This window comes from Barbatula barbatula (assembly GCF_947034865.1).
Source record: "Barbatula barbatula genome assembly, chromosome: 2".
In the NCBI taxonomy this organism is placed as follows: Eukaryota; Metazoa; Chordata; class Actinopteri; order Cypriniformes; family Nemacheilidae; genus Barbatula; species Barbatula barbatula.
The window spans coordinates 28,196,183-28,221,782 of record NC_136767.1 but is presented as its reverse complement, the minus strand read 5'-3'; the positions used below and the strand labels follow the sequence as shown (position 1 = coordinate 28,221,782).

Genomic DNA, 25,600 nt, shown 5'->3' with positions numbered 1-25,600 from the left:
CTGCTGTGCGATTAGAAGTGATGTCAGTGCCCTGAAAAACAAAGTTAAAATTAGTCGGAAATAAACCTATTATAAAATGAAGTGATGTCAGTGCTCTGAAAAAACCCATTTACTAAATAAAATGAAATTTTACAGAATTTATTTTAAGAAAGAAGAAATGACAAGATTACCTTTGACTTTATTTGATCAAGAAACAAAAGGTTTTTTCCAAATGCCCCTTTTTTGGTTTCAAACGTTTTCAGAAATCGAGCTGTATGTTGATAAAGTGCTGTGAAAAATTCTTGCTTGAGGTTTTTGCTTGTGATGCGTAAAAACTCTGCATTGATATGTAAGGGGAAAAGGACAAAGCTATATCTATTAGGCTTTCGGTTGCTGTGTTAAAGGGATATTTGAAAATTGCCACATTTACTCAGTCTTATGGTGTCCCAAGCACAATCCAAGCATTTCATCAAAATAAAAACGCATCTAATGTTCATGTGTAACACTAGTTTATTTAATCTGATTATTACACAATCAATTATGTATACAAAGCAAATCAGGCTCCTCCTACTAGAACTGCGCATGACCACTCGAACATTTTCCAAATACTTATTATTTTAAGTAGTGGGTAATTGAATCTTTCGAGTTTATTAACTTTCCGTGCTAAAAAGTTGTCCTTGCTTTATTAAACTTAGTAAGGTCAGCAAACTTATTCAAAGTAAGTTATGTTCACTTCATTTTATTAGTAAGATCAACAGTTACATTTTACATATATATTAAAAACTTAGTTATCTCAATTTGGAAACAAACTCTTCATATATTCCTGTATAAATTACAATTGTATCTGTGTATGCATGTGTCCATATTGTGTATGTTTATTGACTATTGTGTATTTATGTATTTCATACAGATTTTTGATATATTCTTGTCATCTTCCTTGTTTTTGTCACCATTGCTCTGGAAGCTTCTGTGACCAATTTCCTTGATAGCATCCTTGGCATCCATTTCTTATTGGACAATCGTAGGCAAACATCCAGCTTTTGCAAAGCAACGCATATACATTCACGCATTTGAATTTAGATTTCTCTCAAAAACGCAATCTTTCTCAAAATTAAGATAAAAGCTTATAAAAAGCAAAAACAAGACATTAAACATTCGTGTCTATCTCTGCGTGCAACTACAAAATGCGTTTTGCAACAGGTTGTCCCTTTCTGGCATCTCGGAACCTCTCGAGATATGAAGTGTAACTTCTATCACCGTGGCAACCGCTCTCCGCTCCCTGTCACGTGACGGCCTCCGTTATTTCCTGCGGCAACACTCTCGCTCTCCGCCGCACCACGCGCACATTACTATCACTATACGTGCCGAGCGACAACGCTTCCGCCGCGTCTTTCGTTTCGCTCCGACTGCAACACGCCCGTTACCGTCAAACGCGTCGCGCGAACCGTTTTATTCAACGCGGAATCCCTTTCAGCTCTTCAGGGTTTGTTGTGCGCGCGAAGGCAGCCCGTTTTCTCAGCAATGGCGACAGCTGCGGTTTCTGTCCCCGGCCCGAACCCCGGATCCGGTGCCGAGCTTGTCCGCGGTCAGGCTTTCGATGTCGGCCCGCGCTACAACAACCTGTCGTACATCGGAGAGGGCGCGTACGGCATGGTTTGGTAAGATGCACGTACACTTCTTCATTTCCCCGAGTGTCGAGTTGCTGTTACGATGTGTTTATTTTCGCTCTCGGGTTCTACCGGCTCCTCTGCTGCTTTATCTTCGAAGTGCGCGAACTTTTTCCGCATTTCCTCGAACATTGTAGGCAAGTTGACAGCGTACTCGTGCGTAATGAATGGTTGCCATCCACAGGAGATGTATTATATAACGCACATTTCAACCGTTTTGGTTGTGTTCCTCCGTGCGAAATTTGTTGCATGGTATGTTTTCTATTCAGTTGACAGTCCAGGTGACCGCGCTGTTTGAAGTTGTGTATAACAACGTGTGCACGAAGTCTGGATCACTGTCGTCTTGATAAAGGTGTTGATGCGAAATGCGAGGTGCCTTCCCTGGATGTCAAGGTCTCTCCAAGAAGCCATTCGGATTGGCTCCAGGTTGTGCGCGAGGCGAACTGAGATGCTTTGTGTGGTCTTCAAGTTGGTCCTTTAGATTTAAGCTTCCTTCAAATCGACTTGCAACGTTTGTACCGCAAACACTGGAGTTACCCGTTGAGTCTTACGCATCGTGTCCATTTTGAAATGGGTTAAATGTATGTTTGCGTGGGTCAGTTTGGTACAGTTGAGAGACTTCTGGCTCAGAATTGCAGTCTGATCTTCCATCTGTTCTGGTGAGAGGAGGCCGTTGGCTAAACGAATGAGCTCATCTTTGGCAGGCCTGATTTTGCTCTTCTCGCACGGATGAATGAATGGCTCACACCCACTGCAGAAGCCGTCAGATGGAGGTTCAGGCCTGTAACTTGTTGTGCCGAACATGCCGTAACAGTGCTGGAGCCTTAATGCCGCGCTGCTTTGACAGACACGAGCTTTGCTGCTTTTTGCTACACGTGAAAGGAATTTGGGCTGAAGGAAGGATGTGGTTTAATGCTTCATCAATCAAAAAAACACGATACCTTATCGTACTCGAGGAGGGAAAACGGGAGGACAAGCGTGCATGTGACTTCCAACGTTAAGAGAGCGTTTATGCTTTTTTTTTATGGTTTCTGCCACATGATGCAATATAGAAACGAGGTCTTATAAAAAATGTAAAAACCACCAGGAAAGAAAAGGCAATTTTTCGCCCCAAAATTCTGTTATTTATTTAATCTCATGTTGTTCAGAACCTGTATAGGACTTTTTCTTTCTGTGGAGCACAAAAGAAGATATTTTGAGATGTCTCAGTGGTTTTGTGTTCATACAGTGGAAGTCAATGGGGGTCCAGTGTTGTTTGGTTATCAAGGTCCTTTAAATATATTTTGTGTCCTGCAGAAGAAACAAAGTCATACAGGTTTGGAACGACCTAAGAATGAGTAAATGATAAAAGAATTGTAATTTTTTAACTGTTGAATGTCATCTATACAGTTTCTGCTGCCGAAATAGATGTTTTACTTTTTCTTATAGATTTGTTTATCCTGTATCACTTTGTCGCTCCGAGAAGGTCCTTTTGGTCCACACTCGCCGTGCTCCATATGCAAAACATGATAGACCACACAATAGTAATTGTAAACCAGTAACACAAGTCATGTAAATAGTTGCTTGATATTTATCATCATATGTTGATTTCCTTGATTCCTGGAAGACCAAACCTCATTCATTACTTCCTGCACTCATTTGCGTTCGTTTTTATTGCATTCAATCCATGCATTTTTTATTAGTATATACGGTATCTCACAGAAGTGAGTACACCCCTCACATTATAGTAAATATTTTATTATATCTTTTCATCTGACAACACTGAAGAAATGACACTATGTAATGTAGTGAGTGTACAGCTTGTGTAACGGTGTAAATTAGCTGTCCCCTAAAAATAACTCGACACAGCCATTGATGTCTAAACCGCTGGCAACAAAAGCAAGTACACCCACACCCTAAGTGAAAATGTCCAAATTGGGCCCAAAGTGTCAAAAGTTTGTTTATTTTCGAGCACTGACTTAACCTTCTTGGCCATGGAGTTCACCAGAGCTTCACTGGATGCCACTGCAGTCCTCTTCCACGCCTCAATGACGACATCACAGAGCTGGTGGATGTTAGAGACCTTAGACCTTCCGTTCGAGGATGCCCCACAGATGCTCAATAGGGTTTAGGTCTGGAGACATGCTTGACCAGTCCATCACCTTTACTTCTTTAGGTGCGTTATCATGTTGGAATACCGGAACCACATCCTTTGGTCTTATGAGACAAATTTACACTGTTATACAAGATGTACACTCACTACTTTACATTGTAGCAATGTATCATTTCTTCAGTATTGTCACATGAAAAGATATAATCAAATATTGACTGAAACGTGAGGGGTGTTCTCACTTCTGTGAGATACCGAACGTTGCTATGGTTCGAATGAATCCTTACCAGTTGAGCTCTCAAATGTGCTGACAAATAACATTTTGCAAAGACAATGCGACTAACACACTGATCCAGGGCCGGTTTTCTTAACGCCACGTGCATTTCCATCCACAAAACTCTTCCAGTAACCGCAACAGCGGGTCAGTTTCATCCAATAGCGCTCCTCCTGTGATGTAATAACTGGAGAATGTTGAATTTAGCAGCGTTACAGTGGGAGGTAGGGAACAGCTTGGGTTTGAGTTTGAGAGAGAGAGAGAGAGAGAGAGAGGTAGGGGAAAGGGAAGGGGTGGATTTAGCAACGGAGACATTGAAGCCAGAAACTGTAGTCCATTTTGTCACCGAGCCTCACCAAAGCGTTGATTCCCATAACTCTTTGTGTACAACAGCAGTTGTATTCATTGTACAGCAGGGTGTAATAACTTGAGGTGACGGCCTCTGGGATTTAGACAGCGAGTGTAATTAGACGTGATACAAAGATCTAAACTGTGCTGTCAGTATTTTATATACGCGTAAATGTGTTAAAATGAATAGTTCACCCGTAAATTCACCCTCGTGTTCTTCTAAACCTGGATTCATCTTCGTTGCTCATTACAATTTAATGAAAGCGAATGGGGACTGGGTCTGTCAGACCTGTCCTGGTGTATACTTCGTGAAATTCAAGATGATCATTTTGATTGTATTACACAGTGTTAAAGTATTTATTATCAATTATTTATCTGTGTGTATAATTTCTTTTTATCAATTTGCACTTGTAACCTTAAATCAAAGACTCTTACTCCCTCAAAACGACCTCTCTTCACTTTCAGCAACCGAAGATATTCGCCAAAAATAGCAAAAGCGCATGACGTGTGAGAGAACAGCTTTTTTTGGGCGAAGTTTCGAGGACAGACGTGAACCGAAATGGTTGTCAGTTAGAATTGCTTGCATGTGTATATATATTTTTTCTTTAAATCATGTTGCGGTGTAGCCCAGGGGCGGTTCTAAAGTGAGCGGATATCAGGGGCTTAGCCCAGAGACCTCTGGATTTATTATTATTATCCGTCACTATGGTGCAAGGTGGTGTTCAGGGGTAATAAGCATATTCGTGACGTCATCACAGTGTACTTTCGTTTACTCTCTGTACTTCATTTTAATACAAACGAATGCACATTAGATGACAATTCATCAAGAAGAAGATAATGGTTGACCATATCAAAAGCCTTTGAAAGATCAATGGAAATGGCACCAGTGGCTTGGTCTTTATTAAAGCACATAATTTGTCAATTTTAAAAGGGTAGTAGTAGTAGTAGAGAAGTTAGGTCTTAAGCCAAAAATATATGCTTAAAAAATATTATACAGGTCAATATAAAGATATTTTTAATTTTTTTTGTATGATGGAGCAAATAATAGAAGTTGGGCAATAATTGTCATATCAAATGAATCACCCCTTTTTGTACAAAGGAATAACTTTCCCATTTCCATATAAAGGGAACAGAGCAGTTAATAAAGACAAATGAAACAAATCCGCAAGAGGATACATTAGAATATGAGCAGCTATTTTAACAAATTTAGCTTCCGGGCCATCAGGGCTACCACTGCTATTATTTTTCAATTCGCTTATAACATGAAAAACATCATTAGGCAAAATTTTCTTAAAGGAAGAAGAACCAAATGTAATGGGATTTGGAGAACAAGTAACACTGAGAATCAAAATACTGAGCCACAGATTGAGGTAAAATACTGGTTGAAGGCTTGGGAAATAAGTGTTGCATCACTAATAGTGTCATTATTTACATGAATGTTTTAGTAGAGCTTTGATTTGTTTTAAGAAGTCTGTTCAATTGATTCCAAAAATGCTTTAGCATTTAAATTTCCCAATCAGATTAATCCCTGGATAACAAGACATTTAGCCAATATTAAGGGTAACACATTCAGAGACTAAATTAGCAGAAACATATGTGGCCGACCTACCTCCTCCAGAGGCTCTATCACATCTGTATAACATAAAATCATCAGTATTCATTTCCTCAGAGATGAAAGATGTAACCATGTTTTGGTTGTTCATGATGAAAAGCCCAGTCTCTTAGGTCATCAATTTGAGAGACAATACTTCTAATATTCAGGTGAACAATCTTTAAACCTTAAACTAATTCAGTCGTAGTTAGATGAAAAGCGACCGGACACACAAAGACTACAAACACACAAACGTGTCACGTAGACTAAACGCACACACACACATAATGAAAAGACAAACTGTAGGATTCAAACTGCATTCAATTATATAGTTATATACACCTTACCAAAACAATCAATACAAATCAATAGTTAAACTTATTTACAAAGAAGTAAAATGAGGCGAGGAAGGAAAAGTAGAAGGTTCACTAATCATGTAGACATTACAGAGAAGTCGCTAAAAAAGGTCTCAGCTTCATTAGGGCAATGGAATAACGTGAGGTTTTCCCTGCACCTTCACATTTAGCACCTTGAGGGATAGAGCAAAGAGTATTCAATATTCTCGATGCGGAGAATCAAACTGCCGGCGCTTCTTAATCAAAACATCGCTAAAGTCCGGATTAATACGCACTCTGGTTCCTTTATAGAAGAGTTTGTTTTTCACCCTGGCAAGATGCAAAATATAAATGTCGTCCTGAGATGACAAAACCTGACCAGGATCGGTCTAGGAGCAGACCTGTAACCCGAAGGGGATGAAGAAGACCGATGGGCCATCTCAATGGCTGGTGCAGCTGGTGATTGATTTCTGCTGTGAAGAAGCGGCATCAGCTGGGTCAAGAAGGCAGTCAGATAACATCAATAAAACAAAGACTGAGCGACCCACTTCTGTTCTTTGCGTCGTCGAGTCCATCTCTCAGATCGACATTCTGCTTTTCCAATGCATGCCCACTTTTCGAATAGTCATCGACATTGTCCTCAGTGGAGCTCATACTGGTAAGACCTGTTTGGACGGAAGCTATTTTTAAGTCGACATGAGCTGTCATTTCGACTTTAATCTTCTGGATAGCTTCCCAAATAGTTTGTAGGCACATCGTGGTCCGTTGATAAGAGTCGCAGCCAGCAGCAAAGCGCCAGTTAAATACTTGGTACAGAAACTATTTGCTGAGTCGAACTCTGTCGCCAACTAAACGGAGAAGACGCGGAGAGAGAGAGAGATTTTTCCACTCGCTGATTACTGATGTTTATCCAAAATTTAAAGATACAAATTCCCCTTATCGTAATCTGTCAAAATGGCGGATGGCCTTCAGATTTTTGCATCACTGGTAAAAGACTTGTGAATGAAGAAGTTGTTTCCGTTAACGCGACCCCTGGTTAGCACGGTTAAATAAGTTCATCATTACATTGTTCACTTTTCGATTTCGAATGTTTCCTCCTTTGCTGTAGATTGTAGCCTAATAACTACGATTACTAAAAATTCTGGTGGATTGTTGAAAGCAACTTTAGCTACACACGTTACCTTTACCTGCTTTATCCCTTACGTTGTGCGGCAGGTCATTCCAGTGATATTTAGGATGTTGTTGCATATAGTTTTTCTTAATAACAAAGAGATTATATCACATCTATAATTATGAATTGATCCCATGCTTTAATAAAATAATATTATTAAAAAGCCCATTTTCCGTCCAAATGCATCAAATTCTGACTTTGACTCGGAAAACCGAAGAGATGTGCATTGTTGACTGCAGTTGCCAGTTTCATTCTTGCGACACCAGGGTGTCACATTATTGCAGAAGTGTTCGCAACGGCTCTTTGGCATGAGGAGGATTGTTGTAGATTTGACTCCCAGTTACATTTCCTCTCAGCGTTTGCATTAGAGGGCATGACCTCCGTCTCTGCTTCTCAAAGTTTTGAATGCCTCATGGGCGCTATGCGCTAAAGTACATGAAAATGTGCTTGAACCGCTTTGACTTGATGTCTGATATTACATCTACACATGAAGTCAAACATTGTGCGAGACACCTTTGCTTCCAACGTGAAACAAGTGTATAAAGTTAATAAAGTTAAGTTCCATTGTTATTGTTATAATTATTAACATTAGGTTAAAAGTGAATTTGGTGTTCTTTAGCATTGAAGTGGCCATGCCATGAACCCTGACCCCATCCAACTGAATCGTACCGTGTCTCTAAAACCGTGAACCGAACTGTAGAATTGGTGTATTGTCACGTCCCTATTATTAGGTGATTACTCATCGAGGATACGAGTTTCCTGAAGCTAAGATCATTAAATGCGTCACTCGGGTCTTGTGTTGAAGCTTATCTCTCTATGGCTGTTTGCTTTCATTCAGAGGTGAGGATCTATAGCCGTAGTAAATTGAGGTGTTTAGTGGCCTCGTTTCAAACAGGACCTCTTCATTATCCTTCATACTATATTAATAATGACTATAATAGCTGTTTGTCCACTTCAGGTTGGGTTCAGTAAATGGATTTGGTATGCACAGGTTTTCGGTGATGTTATTGTCTGTACATGGCTGAAGAATTTTTTACTTGGTTTTTATTAGTTTTTTCCTAACATTCATTGTAGTTCATTAACTTGGAACACGTGTTCGGGTTTGATTCCAGGGAACACACAAACTTATATACGTTGTCGTAGTTTGCTTTGGATTAAAGTGTCTGTCAAATGCAAAGATTTCAGTTGTTTTAAAGTGTCCAGGACTTTATTGACAGAAATATGATTGCAATATGATAGCAATATGATATGCATAACTAGGCGTAGTGAAGACTTCATTTAATGTACTAGTTTGACTAACTAGACTATTGAAAGTTAACAAACAAGGTCATGGTTTTGGTTTAGGCTTAACGGTTTTGTTTACAAATCGGTGGCTTTGTACAGCAATGACATGTCGAAATACCTTTGAATACTACAATATATAATTCATTTTTATGTATAAATATATTATAAATGATATACTATATTGTTTTATATGTTAATAATATATATGTATATATTAATATAATACGTTGTTTTCTTAAAACCAAGCCTTTATTGAGCTGACGTGTATGGATCATTTCAATCTTTTGTACGCCCTCATATGCATATGCACATACAAATATATCATTCAGTAGATGTACATGCTGTCACATGCCACACACACATACACTTGCAGGCTGTGTGGCGACTGCCTTGGCTTTGCCTTAATGCCAAACTTTACCACAGTGCTAGTCTCCATGGCAACCTTTCTGCCAAGGACGTCAATCGGTCGTCACTCGAACCAGCCGAACCGAGAGGAGTGTCGTAGAGAGCACAAGAAAGCAAAGGAAAATAGCACAGTCTGATTCTTTTTATTTGCATGGTCTGTAATTTTTGTGGACTTTGTCCCGGCACGCCAGGGCTAAAAGAGGCTGATCAAGTCACGAATTGCTTTGGTTATGAAATACAAGAAGGAATTCATATAGTCATATTGAGGTTTTGTGAGAAATGATAGTTTGTTTTCATGTGACTTTAATGCATGTGACGATAAATATGTGAGGTAACATGCATTTTTGTTTTCGAGATATTAAGGCAAAAGTTACGGGTTGCGGATATAAGAAATCGGACTCATTGAAATGAGACAGAGAGATTAAAATTGACTCGGATTGGTAATCTGCCATGTCAAGCGCCCTGGCAACAGTTTAACAACAAGCTAAAAACACTCAGGAACCACCCACACCACCGCAACACTGCGCTAGATGCTTCTGCATGAACAAACCATGAACGACCTGTCCGTGAGGACATTTTCCTCCATTTAGTCATCCGCATTATCTAAAGACTGGTGAATGCGTTCGGTTGAGTCAATGTCGGTATGAATTGCTGGTTTGTAGTATGTGACAAGCTTCTTTCAGGCACATCTGTAAATGTGCAGGATTCAGAACAGAAAGAAGATAATAAGCAACCCTTGTGTTGTCTCGGGTCCCATTTAGAGAATCTCGGATGCTACTACCCTGAAATCTGTGAATTTGAATTGGAGCGTGTTTGGTTTATTTAGACTGTGAAGGCACTCGGCCATCTTTATAAATGCTCACGTAAACACGCACGTTAAATTGACTGCATAACATGTTTAAATGGTGGTGAATTGGAATGTTAATCAAAATCACAATGAAGATTACAAACAGATGTGTAAATGTGTGCCAGTTTCTCATGTTGCAAATACAATTGTTGCACTTATTTAAATGTCCAATGTATAATTCTTTGGAGAATCTATCGACAGAAATGCAATGCAATGCAATATACATATGTCTTCAGAGGTGAATAAAGACCTAACGTAATGAAGCGTTATGTTATAAGATATTTCTATCAACATACACCGCTGGTCCTCTTACATTAAAATATGTCAATTTTATTCACAGATTTGACATAAATGTTGTTTCAACAGTAGCCTTGAACCGTCAAACTGCTCTACAGAGCGTGTCGTAAATACGTTAGCTGCTTCGGCAAAGAAGTGAAAACGGACGACATTTTAGTTCTATATCAGCCACCGTTGTGCTTAGAAATGGATGGGTGAGCGGAAAAGTGAGCTGTTGGATGCAATTCACATCCTCGCCACTAGTGGCCAATTTAAATCTCCACATTGTTCTTTTTGTGTATTGTGTATAAAATCTTCAGTTGTGAATTTTCAATGTGTGAAGTTGTTATACTTGGCCTTTTGTGCTGATAAATAAATAACAGGGTGACGTATGGCGTGTTTGTGAAAGTTTTCACCAAATTGTAGTGTTTAACCTTTAGAAAAACGAACTATACTGTGCTATAGTCAAATTGAAAGTGAATCGATTTCCTTTTTTATTAACACGGTTTGCAAATATTATGGTAAAACTATGGTTACTTGTTGTAAGGGATTGTGTGGAGAGCTGTAGCTTTAGATAAATGCACTTCGACCCTTTAATACAGTTCTTAAAAAACACATGTATAGTATAATGCAATTCAAGATGCTTTGGATAAAAAAATGAATCACAAAAATTGCTAAATACTGCGCATCCCTCATGCTGTGAATTAAAACCCCACTGCGATCTTGAGATGTACATCTGAAGATCTTCACACGCAGCGTCCATTGCTACTGTTCCGGTTTTCACGCAGATGGGGATTATTTATAGACATGTATATTATTCAGTGGCTTGATAATACACCAGCGTTTGTGTGTGTCTCTTCCCTCCCCCTGTTTTCTTGTGGACCAAGGGTATCTGGCATTGTCACAGCTCTGTGTGAATTCACTACTAATGTTTCTGCTTGTCTCCGCCCCCTCCTTCGCGTTACCATGGCAACAGCCTGTTGCATAACTCTAACCGCAAAGTCTCGCCTGTCCATCTCCGTGGAAACCATGCTTCTTTTCAGCGCTGTCTTGCAACATCCCTCTATCCATAATCTCTCTCTCTTTGTCTCTACACGCTTATGTCCCTCAGTTTAAAGCACGTGTACACAATGCAGGTGCAGTATCTGCGAGATTAGTCCGATTTCAGTGCATGACACGGTTTACCGCAGCAGTTCTGCACTCGTGAACCCAGTGGTTTGGAAACTGATGTCAAATCAGATATAACTAGTTTGTTTGGGGACTAAATGCGTGTGAAGCGGTTAAATGTTTACAGTATTTATGTTAACACAAGCATGTTATTGTAAGTATCTTCACACATTGATTTTGAAACGTAGACATGCTTGTTATTTATTTAGCTGCATGACTCTGATCTGCGTGTTTATTGATATTTGCAGAGCTTTGCAGTTGTACGCATTTTGTTAAAGATCGGGTAACGCACTCAGTTTTTGCCAATCACATCTTAATCCTACAGTAGTATTGTAGACGTCGTGTCTTCGAAGACTATTTAGTTTGGTCAAATTTATAAAAGAGAGATACAGCTGTACGATTATTTCCAGAAAAACACAAGCTGCTGGAGGCGGGCAGTGGGACGGAACAACAGCACACAATTATGCACCGATTGCCAACAAAACTCAGACATATGACTTAGTTTGACTTACCGCGTGTGGTTCATGTCCGGAATACTTTAGCACTGGGACCGCGGCATCTATCAGTTTACGATCTTCAAAACCAGCCTTATATCCACGGTTTATATAACATCAATCACTGAAATGCAGTGAACAGACAAACACAGCTAAACTTTGTTATCGCAAGATTAACAAGCTGCTTTTAACTTGACGCAGCGCAGACATCTTGATGGTACGCGGGTCTTGCTCATCATCGGGCTCTTTCTTTCGCCTTGCCGTGCTTTTCCAGGAGAATTGGCCAATAAAAGGAATCTCTGTTATGAAACTTATAAAATACTTTCTGAAACAAGTTGGAGTGCTGGGGTAGTGTATCAACTACAGAAATACTATGTTATACGTCAAACTCGTTTTTTATTTGCCATGTTAAGTATGAGAAGCCAGCGCGTTCAACAGTGAAGAAGTCAGAATTCATGACAGCATGTTACCTAAAAATAAATAAATGTGGCAACAGCGCAAAAGAGCGCTCTCCAACAAAACACAGCGCGTCTGTCAGAGGTACTTGCGCTTTTTGTCGCAAAGAGCTGTTTTGCAGTATTGTCATGTTTATTTATAATTAACCACTTTTATGTTTTTAGTTTGTGCTTAGAATATAACACTTTAGTTGTAAAAATGGTTTTCTTAGCTGAAAAATCCTCACAAATGCAGAACTATCAGGGCATTCATTCCCGCAATTTTGCAGTTTGCATGTTTGTTTTATTCTGTTCTAATTATTAAACAGGAAAGCTATGTTATACTCCAAGCTATTCCTATGGCGGCTTTCACTTAGTTTTACTTTCTAAAAAGGAAGACGAATATGTTGTTTGCAAGTTGTCAATTTATGATTCCTTTTCGTCTCTCAATTCATTGGGTAATTTGAAATTGTTGAATAAATAATTCCACGTAACAAATGGAAGGCTTCATATAGATCCTGTGATCGTATCGGCTGATACGGGTTGTAACGATGGGTGAACAGACCCAATTATCCTGATCGGAGCACCCTTATAATTCAGCATTGCAAGATGCATCCCTCTGACGCAGAATATAGTGCGGTGAGAAGATGTCTTTGAACATTTTGACACTCGCAGGGACAGGTTGTGAGAAACGGCTGAGGTTGACTTCTTGTTTTGCTCACTCGCTTTAGTGTTGATACTGTTCGTTCCACTTGTATATATTTAGTATATCCACTAAATATTTTGTCACCGGTGAACATTTAGATTGATTTTGTTTTCTTTGATTTAGTTTTTCTGCATTGTTTTCCTTCGCTGAAGAAAGCACATACAGCCACGAAAAGATTTCGAAGCCCTTAAAATTATTTCAGTCATCACGATATTTGTAAAAGTAAAATGACTCACTCAAATATCAGATTTTACATTAACACATTTGTTGTGTTTAGTTGAAGAATTGACAACATTCAAGGTTAAGTTCAACCATTTTCATGAAAACTAATAAAATCTGAATTTCTGTCCCTTATAAAAATATATTTCTTAAAAAATGTATTGGCATAGCTTACGATACATATCTCAATGTTTTCGTATTGCAATTTGCAATATTTTGATATATTGTTACACTAATAATATAATTGTAACAATTTATTGTTTCATTCTGTGAACAACTAACAATATTCCTCCCAAATTTCAGATAAAAATATTGTTTCTATCTGCTTTTATTCTCAGAAAATGAAGCAGAGACCTGTTGAAAATAACAGAAAATATGCACTGTGTTTTTCGGCAAAGAAAACAAGTTCATATTGACTTTTATCAAGAAGTAATATTTGTATTCTCGTAGTTAAGAAAAGTTAAAATATTATTTTTCCATATGATGTCAGTCTTTCACATTGCTGTTGGATGACTTTGTCCCTCCTGAGGTTTGATTTTGTTAAAATTCAACAGACATTGGACTGAAATCACTAAAATACCCCAAGAAATGGTGATTAATTGAAAATGTGGTCTCTTAATTTTTTCCGTGGCTGTATATTGCATTTATTGCAATGCACAGTTTAGTTTTTTCCATTTGTAACCACTGAAACTGATCGGTTTTCCTCTCTTGTTTTTCTCCAGCTCAGCGTACGATCGCGACAAAAAAGGGCGTGCGGCCATAAAGAAGATCAGTCCGTTCGAGCACCAGACGTACTGTCAGCGGACGCTCCGTGAGATTAAAATCCTGCTCCGCTTCAAACACGAGAACATCATCGGCATCAACGACATCATCCGCACACCAACCATTGACCAGATGAAAGATGTGTATCCTTTACATCATGCATTAGACTGTGCATCTTGTGCAAAAACTTTCCAGATGTAATGATCATAATGGCATCAATGGCATAATGGTGGTCAATTGACCTACGGGCCTCATAATTAGATTTCTTTCAATCAGTAGGAAGTGGATTGTTGAGGTGGATTTGGCCTGGTCGGGAAAAGGTTTTTACTATTCAAATGTTCATGTTGAGACTGAAAGCACAGCCTTGGGCTCACATCGCTCTCTTTTTCCACTGTGTAGGAGGAAACCCTGCAGAATTCTGTAGTAAAGAGTTAATTTTAGGTCAGAAATCAATAGTCTGTGGGCGTGTGGAGAGTGTGAGTAGTTTTGCATGATCTAAGTATTGTATTGTTCTAGTCGGGTGGGTTAGCATCACTTTATTAAATGAGCTGGTGTGCTAAACACTCTTAAAGGGACAGTTCAGACAAAAATGAAAATTCTTCCATCATTTACTCGCCCTCAAAACCTTCTGCAGAACACAAAAGAAGATATTTTGAAGAACGTTGGTAACCAAATAACATTAGCCCCCCATTGCATGACTTCCATGTATGAACGCAAATCCACGAAGACATTTCTCAAAATATCTTCTTTTGTGTTCCACATAAGAAAGAGTCACAAATGATGACAGAAATGTTTATTTTGGGCTGAACCGTTCCTTTAAAGACGAGATCTTCTGTCATATAACCTACTTGGCCTTGAGCTGTTTTTTCGAAGCGTGCAACTGGATGTGTTGGTGCTATGTAAATTAACCTATAGAAACCGAAAGGACAGAAAGCAACGACACCATTTTCTAGTCTTTAAAAATATCCTTTGGAGAGACTTTCAAGCTGCATGTATAAGAGGTGTAGGATGGAAGTGAGAACATGGATAATGTGCTAATGTGATTTTCAAGTATTCGAGGGAAGAGGTAGGAGGAAATCGAGTGGCTCTTATAAGAGGGCTTCAGAAAAATCTCGGATGAATCGTAACGCGGGTTTCTTAAAATAGCAGCGCATGCTAAAAGCTCCACTGTACGCGTGTGAAGGTAAGAGAGTACGCAGAACACAAAGCTTTTGTTTAACCTTGACGTTCGTGTCGCAGCTACATCGTACAGGACCTGATGGAAACAGACCTGTACAAGTTGTTGAAGACGCAGCACCTGAGCAACGACCACATCTGTTACTTTCTGTACCAGATCTTGCGCGGTCTGAAGTACATCCACTCGGCGAACGTTCTCCACCGTGACCTGAAACCGTCAAACCTGTTGCTCAACACTACCTGTGACCTCAAGGTAAGATTGATGTTCAATCGATTGATGCTCAACACTGCAATTTTGTTCCTGTCATTAAACCAACATCATGGCTGAAATCGGTTGCCATCAAACACATGACGCCTCTCAACCTCATTGTTTAATGGTTTCATCATTTTGGCCGTACCTTTCATTTCTGACTCTTGAAATGACTGTTGTGTTTTTAAAATCGTTTCTCTAACAGTACTGAACTCTTTGGGTACTTCTCAGATCTGTGATTTTGGGCTTGCCCGGGTGGCGGATCCAGACCACGATCACACTGGGTTCCTGACGGAGTATGTAGCCACGCGTTGGTACAGAGCACCAGAGATTATGCTCAACTCAAAGGTGAGGTGTCCACGTTAATTGTTAACGTAAATTTGGTTCTGATGTATTTAAGGTTAAAGCAACACTATAGAACGTTTGCTCCCCCATGTGGTTGTGTCTGTTCGCAGTGGCGTAAATGATGTCGCTGTATAAACGCGCAATACACGTGAATTTGAGTACTAAACTGATGGAACCGGTGAATGCAGAAACGCCGTTTAGAAACCATGTCGCACAGGGATGGGCGGGGTTGTGTGTACCAACCCCAACGCAGAACTTTGGTTGTTCAGGTTGTAGCCCCTATTGAGGCAGCTCCGGTAGCAGTAGCAGTAGAATTCGTTGGAGACATTATTTCAAGGATGAAAACTAAAGTGTTGCTTTAATTTCTTTAGTCTGGCTAATGGTTTGTTTTGTTGATCTGTGCTTACAGTCAAACATTCATATACTATTCACTTCAAAGATTACCTTGGTATTGCCACACGTGTCTAAAAAATGTTTAATGACTTCTGTTTTTTTAGGGTTACACTAAGTCTATTGATATCTGGTCAGTTGGTTGTATTCTGGCTGAGATGCTTTCAAACAGACCCATCTTTCCTGGGAAACACTACCTGGATCAGCTAAACCACATCTTAGGTAAACAACTTCACAGCAGGTCCCTGGATGCTTATTCATGTGTATTCTAAATAATATTAAAAAATTGATGGGTGTGGCAAATTGGCCTCTCTCCATCTCTCTTTATTGGCATGACTGTACAATATTGACAAAGCTTATAATATGGTGCAAACATACATAGGTTAAACATTTCATAATATAAATGACAAACTAATTTTAAGATTTGTGAACATTTGATACCACAGTGTTGACGATACAGTGTTTGAAATTTAGCAGCATCTAGTGGTTAGGTTGCAAATTGCAACCACATGCTCATTCATTTCACCCCTCCCTTTAGAAGCACTAAGGTGGCTGACACAGAACTTGTGCCGCGTTCACACCAAACGCGAATTAAGCGTTAAGCGCGAGTGATTCACATGTTAAGTCAATGCAAAGACGCCATAGACCTGAGGCGGTGCGAATGACGGGAATGACGTGAATTGCGCGATTCGAAAAATGTGAACTTTGTCGGAAATTTGCGTCGCGTTAACCAATCAGGAGCTTGCTCTAGTAGGACCGTGATTATAACATAGCGAGCGGAGACAGAAATCCGAAACAACAATGAAGGACTGCGCCTCCAAAGGATCTGATGGACCCAGACACGGCGCCGAACGAGTCTAGGTCGTTCTTCAGCCTTCCATAGCACATAATCGCAGCTACCCTCTCAACTAAATCCATGTCAGCCATTTCGCAACGAGACTGGAGCGTCTAATGAAGCGATTTTCACGCGCAAATGATGCGAGCAAACTCTAAATGTTCAAGCGTACATCTACAGGCGAATAGCGCGATTTACCGCGTTTGCTGTGAACACTCTATTAGATATTGTCACGTTATAGAGATCATGTATTTAGGAAACGCGCTCTGTAAAGCAATTTGTCTGTTTAGGGCTAATGTAGAAACAACATGGCGAATCCCATGTAAGGGGTCCCACGGTGAATGTACATAGAAATCGATCATTCCAAAATAAGAAAAACAAAACGCTTCATTATGTAAGGTCCTTATACACCTCTGAACACATAGTTATGTACATTATATTACGTTTCTGCACATCTGTGAGTTTCCTTTTCTCTTCTTTTGTCTTTGATAATGAATCAGCAGCTGTTAGGCGGAGGCAGCAGTCTTTAGTTGTAATCATGATTCGCGTGTATTGTGTTGAGTACATAGTAAAAAAATGCAATGTTATTTTTATAGAGCGTACTATAACAGAAAGGTGATAAAAACTATATCTTTCATAATGCACAAGCAACGCAAACGATTTTATTGTCCTCGGCGTCATAATTCAGTGAAAGTCCTTTCTGCAAAGACAAACATGTTTTTCTCTCCGCTGAATAATTGATGCGTATCGAGCGCTCTTGAAAAGCTCTATAGGTGATTCATCTATCACTGAAATATGATATAGCTGGTCAGTAGAACTGAGATAAGCGTGATTTTATCAGCCTGAAAATGCTTGATCATCACGTCCGTCGCATGCAGAAGCACATCAGATGCTGGTCATTTCCCTTCTCTATCGTCTCGCTCTCGGTGTAGAAACTCTGTGTTTCCTGATGATGTTGATTTTAAAGCCGTAATCTACTGACACTCATAACCCGGTGTGTTTCTTAGCGGTTTCAAGGGTCAAAGAGACGGATAATCTCTGCAGCAAAATACTTCTCTTCATTAACACGCGTGGCTTTGGCCTGTAGAAGCAGATGTTTCCCTGAAGATAACCCGACTCATTTCCTCATTCAGATTGTGTGTCATTAGTTTAGTGCACTGGGTTGTGGTTGTACTACTTTGTCAAGCGCAAAATGTTAATCTACTGAATGCCTCTATGATTTACAAGTATAGTTACAGTTTTGTTTGGAGCTTTATTGTAGTTTAATATTTTAAATTAGCTTGAATAGCCTTAAATTTGAGTTTTTGTAAAACAAATGTATCATATATTTCATAATTTACATTAATAAACATCTTTTACCTTTTTTGTCATTTTTATGGGTACGACTACTTTGATGCTCTTGATCGCATTCGATACTTTATCCTGGATTTGGCAGCTTTACAGAACATAATTAGTTTTCGATATAAATTGACTTCTTTAAGACTGCGTGACGCCGTAAACCAAAATAAAAAAATCTAATAGTTGGAAGTCATAACTTTGATGGCAACCATCTGAAGTGATCAAATTTGACTCCTTTTACCCTTTCCTTTTCATCGGGTTGTCATCACTTTCTTTTCCTGCATCTTCTTTCCTTTCCTCTCTCCTTATTTCCTGCCCTGTTCTCTAATCCTCTTCTGTTTGTTTTTGTTTGTCTCACAGGTATTTTGGGCTCGCCGTCTCAGGAGGATCTCAACTGCATCATCAACATTAAGGCCAGAAATTACCTGCTGTCACTTCCTCTCCGATGCAAAGTGCCCTGGAACCGCCTGTTTCCTAACGCTGACCCTAAAGGTCAGAGTTCAACGCCACACACATTCAATAACACACACGCCTGGTCATACTTTCTTGCTTCTCTCATCATTTACTCACCCTATTGTAATTTTAAACGTGTATGACATTTTTTTGGCAAAGCACAAAAGAAGATATTTTGCAGGTGAACGGGTGCCAGTTAACTTTTCAAAATATCTTCTTTTGTGTTCTGCGGAATAAAGTCAGTCACACAGGTTTGAAATGAAAAGAGGAACCGTCCCTTTAAGTCTGACTTTAGACTCCATAAATTCAGAATATAGATTTAAAATATACGGTTACAAAACAATGTTTTTCCTGACGGATTTAAGCACCGGGTTGATTTAGTACCATGTTGTTCTTGTAGCACTGGATCTGTTGGATAAGATGTTGACCTTTAACCCTCATAAGAGGATTGAGGTGGAGGAAGCACTGGCTCACCCGTACCTGGAGCAGTACTATGACCCCACGGATGAGGTTAGTGTGAAACTTCACATTTCTTTTAAATTATGAATATTTATATTGTGCACTTGAAAATCTTGGTAAAAGTAAAGAAATATGGAGGAACGGTTTGTTCAACATATAGATATTTCATATATAGACTTAGACAAAGAATTTATGACGTGTTAGTTAAAAGATTAGTCTGTCTGTACATTATCCTGACTTTTAAAATGCTGCTTTATGAAAGATTAATAAATGGACTAGGGAATATCGATTTAATAAGGAATGATTATGTATAAAGGAGGTTAGAAATGTTAAATTAGCACGAACAGTTGAATGGTCATTATATAAAAACACCTGAGCGCAGAAAGACAATTGACCAATCAGGCTCTCAAGGTCTTTATACACCTCTGAACACATAGTTATGTATATTATATTGCATTTCTGTAAATGGGTCCTTCAATAAATTACACACTGGACCTTTAAAACTGTACAGTATGCATATGATAGACCTGTGATAGATGGTAACTGCATTGCTTGACCATTCACTTCTATTGAGCTGAAAGTCTTCTCTACATTTTTATAATTAAGATACTTTCACATCTTAAGAGTTTATGGTTAGCAAAGGTAAAAGCGTTTCTGTGATTTATTCAGTTTGCTTTGACGTTTTTGACAGGGATATACGGAACTAACCATTTGTTATGTTTCTTGTAACTTTTGCCTTGATAGTCTGTGTAGTTAACATTATTAAATGTTGCAAAAAATAGGCGAACGGTGCATCCATACATTGACTTCATGCGCGGACATCTTTAGCGCGATGTTTGACGGCAAGGAATTGTACCAATTGTTTTTATTAACTGTTTTCAGCCTGTTGCTGAGGCTCCGTTTAAGTTTGATATGGAGCTGGATGACTTGCCCAAAGAGACTTTGAAGGACCTGATCTTTCAAGAAACTGCACGCTTCCAGCCCGGATACAGACCATAGTCCCATTCACAGAAAAATGACAGATCATAGACAACTGCACAGGTAACAGATCACAACCATTTTATTGTAGAATTTATGTTGGGATTTGTGTGTACTTGATCCAATTGTTTTTCTTGTTTGTAGGGGGAGTTCTGGATTGAAGCGTGATGATGTTTGTCTCCACTCCACTGTGCACTATGGCTATGGTCCTCTTTTGATCATCGTCATCATCTTATCTCCTCCTGAACCCCAAAACGTCAAACGGTCCTTAAAGTTCATCCTACCGCACTTCATCTCCTGAGATTGGCAGCAGAAAACACCTGGATTTTCACTTTCAGTCTCTTCAGATCACGCATCGTAATAGAAGCGCAAAGCGTCTCTCACATCTTTCTCCATCTATCTACTCGCTTTTACATGTGAATGTTTGCCTGTGTGTTCGTGGATGTGAGATGATCGTCAAAGATTTTGATTTGAACCCTTTTTTCTCTCGCTCTAACCTCTTAAAAAGTATAAAGTCTACGATCGTGCTATTGTTGTGCTTCAAGCCTCCTGTTAATATTTTCAACAAGCTGCTTTTCTGAGCTGTCTGTAAGCCATTTTAAGTCCCTTAGAGGTCGAACTTAAGACAGGGAGAGAATTAGGGCTCGAAGTTTCTCTATTCGTGTATTTATGCAGTGGATACTCGTTGATCTACGTTGTGCATCGCCAATCTCCTCAAAGTGCACAGAGATATCAAATTCGCCACGGTGCCATTTGAAGGTTTTAACAAAGGTGTTTTCCTACCCAAATATGTATCGGCCCCTTTAAATCTTTATGAATCTATCAAATACTCCCCAGCGATGTGCCTTCAAGGGACATCTTGATGAAATGACCAGCGCCTGTTTTAGTATTTTATTTTACATCGATTCTCAATAAATAAACCCTCAGAGATTAATCTTTTCAATTTGCTTAAGCACCAAAGAAAAGACAGGACGTTTTGGACAAAAAGACACTGCTAATATTGCCTGACAAAAAAGTCAAAAGGCCAAATGCATGCAGGTGTATGTGTATGTTCAAATCAGGTGTTCTACGATCTAAAAATGCACGGAAATTGACTTGGATCACTTTAGCTAGCCATCATGGGACGAAGAACCATCGAACGTTTTTTTTGTTTATTAATTGGAATACCATATTATTATTATGAACTTGTATGAAAAAGACAGTGCCTCCTCATCTGTATTCATTCTTTACTTTTTGTATACTACTATTGCTTTCTCTGCGACAAACCCCATCCCCTTCCCTCGCCTTGTATCAATAAGACTGTGCCCTTGCATGACTGTTAAAAAGCTTCTATACAAAGACAATGGAAGTACCACACAGCTGGGGATTCTGCTATCGGTCTCTCAGGTTTTTGTTATATCTTACCTTTTGTGGTCTCACTCTGTATAGAGAGTATTAAGAGTTCAAAAAACTTTTGCTTGTACGTTTTGGTTGCACTTACAAATCCAGGTTCCTTTCAGTGTTTGGTGAACAAATCGAGGCCTGGTCTCGTTCCAGGTGGAAATTAGGAGCATCTAGCCATGTCAGGCATTCGCTTTAGGACATGTATTGCCGTTCCAACCACACAGTGTGTTCTGCTGGTGATGCTTTATGACCCAGGAGACGGAGATTGTCTACATGGTAGTTGCGTAACTTTTTTTAACAATACACTCTGTATGCGGAATTGGGTGCGATTTGGGGAGCGAGCTAGCACTTGTAAAATGAAGCTCGATGGGAGTAAAGGAAATGTTATTGACACTGATGTATTCATATATGTGCATGGCTTGAGCAAAGTGTTTCTTTCCCACACTGGCTAACTTTTTGGTTTACCAGCCTTTCGTTACTTTGGACCGAGTGTATGGCAAGATGCCACCTAGTGGTTACTTGGCATAGTTTCATATTGTGAACGGGTTGTTCTTTAAAATGAAAAAATGACTTTGTAAGATAGCTTCTGCCGAATCAGTGTGCAGTCTGTCTGTTTCTGTGTGCCTTTATGCGTCTCGAATAATACAATTTGTTGTGCAGCTTTTCGTTGGGGATCAGTTGTGACTTCGCGGTATACTCTTGAAATGAAATATATATATATATATATATATATATTTAACAAAAACAGTGAAAACCACAAAAAAATCTTAATTCTCTTTACGTAATTTTGAGTCCTATTTGTCACAGCTTTTGTGATTTTTGTGAATGTATGAGGAAATAAAGAATTGGCGTTCTTCGGCGCTCGCCCTGTTTTGACCTGGTTGCATTTCGCCTTCAGTTTTTGCAAAGTTCCGTGCAGACCTGTTTTTAATTGTAAAAATGAATACGTCTAGTGATTTTATTATTGATCTTGTACAAAAAACTCTGTGTATTCATCTTTTTTTGTTAGCAATGTTTAAGCAATGGCAAGATTTTGTTGTGAATTTTACTTGCGAACCTCAACCCCACAGTTGTTTTTTGGGGTGTCTGTAACATCTCTGAGGGAAATGAGTACAAACATCTATTAAAATCATGTGAATCTATTAGGGGGCATTATGTTCCAGAGTTTTGTCTTTACTACTGAAAAAGACAATATTGATCTCTGCATCGGCTACGTCATGTAACCTAGAAACAGCAGAATAAAACTAATTGTATTATATTTTCACCTCTAAACTGTGTCTTTAATCATGTTATATCTTAAATTATCTTATATTTGATGTAGTTGACTTATTTCCTCACTAAAACGAACATATCTTTTCAAAATCGTCTGAAACTCAAGATCTGCATGGCATTGTTCAGTCTGAATGAAGGATGCTCTGATTCTATTGTGTTCACTTGGTTGTCAAGGCAACAGAGGTGGTCCTCTTGCACTCTTGATGGAGTGAACAAGAATAGGTGAAACGCATTTATGTATTAATAACATGAGCATGAAGCTGAATTGGTTTGTTAGGATTACAGCGACTGTTTCTCTGCGAGACATGACAACCAGCGGCTGTGTCTTGAGAAGAACAAATTAACTGTTTATCCATCACATCAAAATAAAACCCATTAGAAAAGAAAGATGACCACTGAAAAAACGCATATGAGGGAAGCCACACAATCAGAAACTGTCTTTTTGAACCATCATGCTTTTTCTCACATTTACTGAAAACGGTGTAATTTTTTTGGGCATAAAAACATAAATTGATCTTCAAGTGTGCTCACAATAATTAGGGAAAGTTGTCACAATGTGAAACCCAACATTAAATGGCTTTTTATCAGCAAAACCTATTAAGTGAAACAACCATAGAGCAAAATTATTTGTAAACAGCTAAATTCTCAAACTGTTATTTTGTTTAAAAGAGAAGACTTAAGAAGCAACAACCTGACAATTATTAAAAAAGTAGCTTTTATCACACAGTACATTGTCACAACAGTCATTATCAAACACGGCTTTAAATGACAGAATCAATACAACTACTACAAGACATAACGTCTCCAAAACCAACACAACCGAAAGATAGCAATGACTTTCTCTCAAAACATTTCATTAACTTAAATACAACTTGTAAACAGGGTTTGACAAAAAGTCTAGCTTCATAAAGATTTTCCATTTCGCAAAATGTAAAAAATCAGCAATTTCTGATTTATTTTAATTTCACATTTAAACGAAGCCTTAAAGATTTCTGATTTACATTTCCACTCCGTTCTTCTGTACATGTTCTGTAGGTTGCATTTTGTTCTAATGTTTGTGTTATAAAACTTAAACAGGAAGTGCATCTATTGTTTATTTAAAAGACAATCTCAAATGTGTTGTCATGCCAATCATTGTACATTCACATTCTGAATGTACAGAACATACACTCTTTAAAAAACATTTAAGTAACAAAAATGTTTCTAGTAGATTTATTTTGTGTTGACTGGACGAAAGTTTTCAGTATGCAGTGCCATTTTGTTTTGGTAAACCATTAGAAATGGCTCTGCTCTCTGGCTTTGTGAATGAAGCAGTTGCGGTGTTGATGCACTAGGTGGAGACCAAGTGTAAGACACTGTAAGCGAACGTTCGCTTTGATTTATTCATATTATTAAATTATTAATATTTAAAAAAAATATATAAGGTTTATAATCAAACAACACGTGCTGGGGAATAACGCAACTTGGCAGTTTAACTGATATTGTCGTTTTTTATCTCTAAAAAATGTCTGACTTGCATTTCAGCTTGCCGGTTATAAACCCGATTTTAACTCGCATTTACAGATGACACTGTTGTGTAGCTTTAGCATTAAAATTAGCAACAGCATCCGGGCCTTTACGCTGTTTACCTTGACCACGTGTTACTGCGATAAGTACTGGTGCGCGCCGCCGCCCTGACTTTGGCACGTGTCGCGGTCGGCGGCGCGCATTGTCAAAAACAAGCAGTGAGCGCGGGTTCTGCGTTTGTCTGGAGCACGGAGCTCACTGCGATTGGCTCGTTGGGCGATCCCTCTTCGCGACCGATTGGTTAGACGCGTAAAGCCTAAATCTGATTGGTCGCCACGTCTGTGGAAGAGAATGTCATCACAACAATCCCACATTTTCTTCAATGCCGATGAAAACGTTGACGCGGATGGTATCAAAATAAACAGCTTTGTTGAATTTTAGTTGTTGAACGTTCTGATCAAACTACTTCTAGCATTTACGTATGATTTTATTATTACAAATACTTTGGTTTTTTTTAGCGTTTGTTTTGTGTGTATTGTTTAACCTGTTGTGTTATTTAATGTTGCGTTTGGAAAGTGCATAAAAACGCTACACTTGCTATGATTAATTAAGTCGTGTTGATGCATTGACTCAAGAAAAGTAAGATCGTGTGCTCGCGTGGCCTGCAAAGTATTTGTGAATGAAAAGCGGAGCTATTTAAATGTTCGCGAGCGTGGCGCGACCCCCGTCGACGTGACCTATTCCCGGGTCTCATTCAACAAACCCGCAGAGCTGAAGAAACGTGAACAACGAAGTCTAAACAACATCAACAACAGCATCATCATCTTGGACGGTCGTGACACAAGCGGGCATCACGGCAGCGCTCCTGAATGAGAAACCCTGCAGCGGGGAGAACAGTTCATCCACGTCCTCGCAGAAGGTATTGCGTTCTACAGTGCGACATTTGTCATGTTTTCTATAGACGTTTTATTATATTTCCCCACCCACACGCCGATAACTGTGTGCTTTGCGTGTTTGGTGTATGTCGTTGCCTCGGCGAAGGTCACATTGGAGTGCTGTGCTTTCAAATTATACAGAGAAACACGACGCAAAATAAGCGTTAAAAGAAGTAAAATATTTCTGCTTTATTGTGTGTTCGGGGTAATAAGTAACCAGTGTTAGTGTAAA

General features: G+C 39.1%; 1 protein-coding gene across 1 annotated transcript; it reads left to right on the top strand.

Moving 5' to 3' along the window:
- Positions 1–1,189: 1,189 nt before the first annotated feature.
- mapk1 (mitogen-activated protein kinase 1) lies at positions 1,190–22,387 on the top strand. Its single transcript, XM_079447358.1, has 9 exons — positions 1,190–1,637; positions 14,009–14,191; positions 15,288–15,477; positions 15,706–15,822; positions 16,317–16,431; positions 18,743–18,874; positions 19,236–19,345; positions 20,177–20,335; positions 20,417–22,387. The coding sequence occupies exons 1-8, from the start codon at positions 1,501–1,503 to the stop codon at positions 20,291–20,293; spliced, it is 1,101 nt and encodes a 366-aa protein (XP_079303484.1). The 5' UTR covers positions 1,190–1,500; the 3' UTR covers positions 20,294–20,335; positions 20,417–22,387.
- Positions 22,388–25,600: the final 3,213 nt, after the last annotated feature.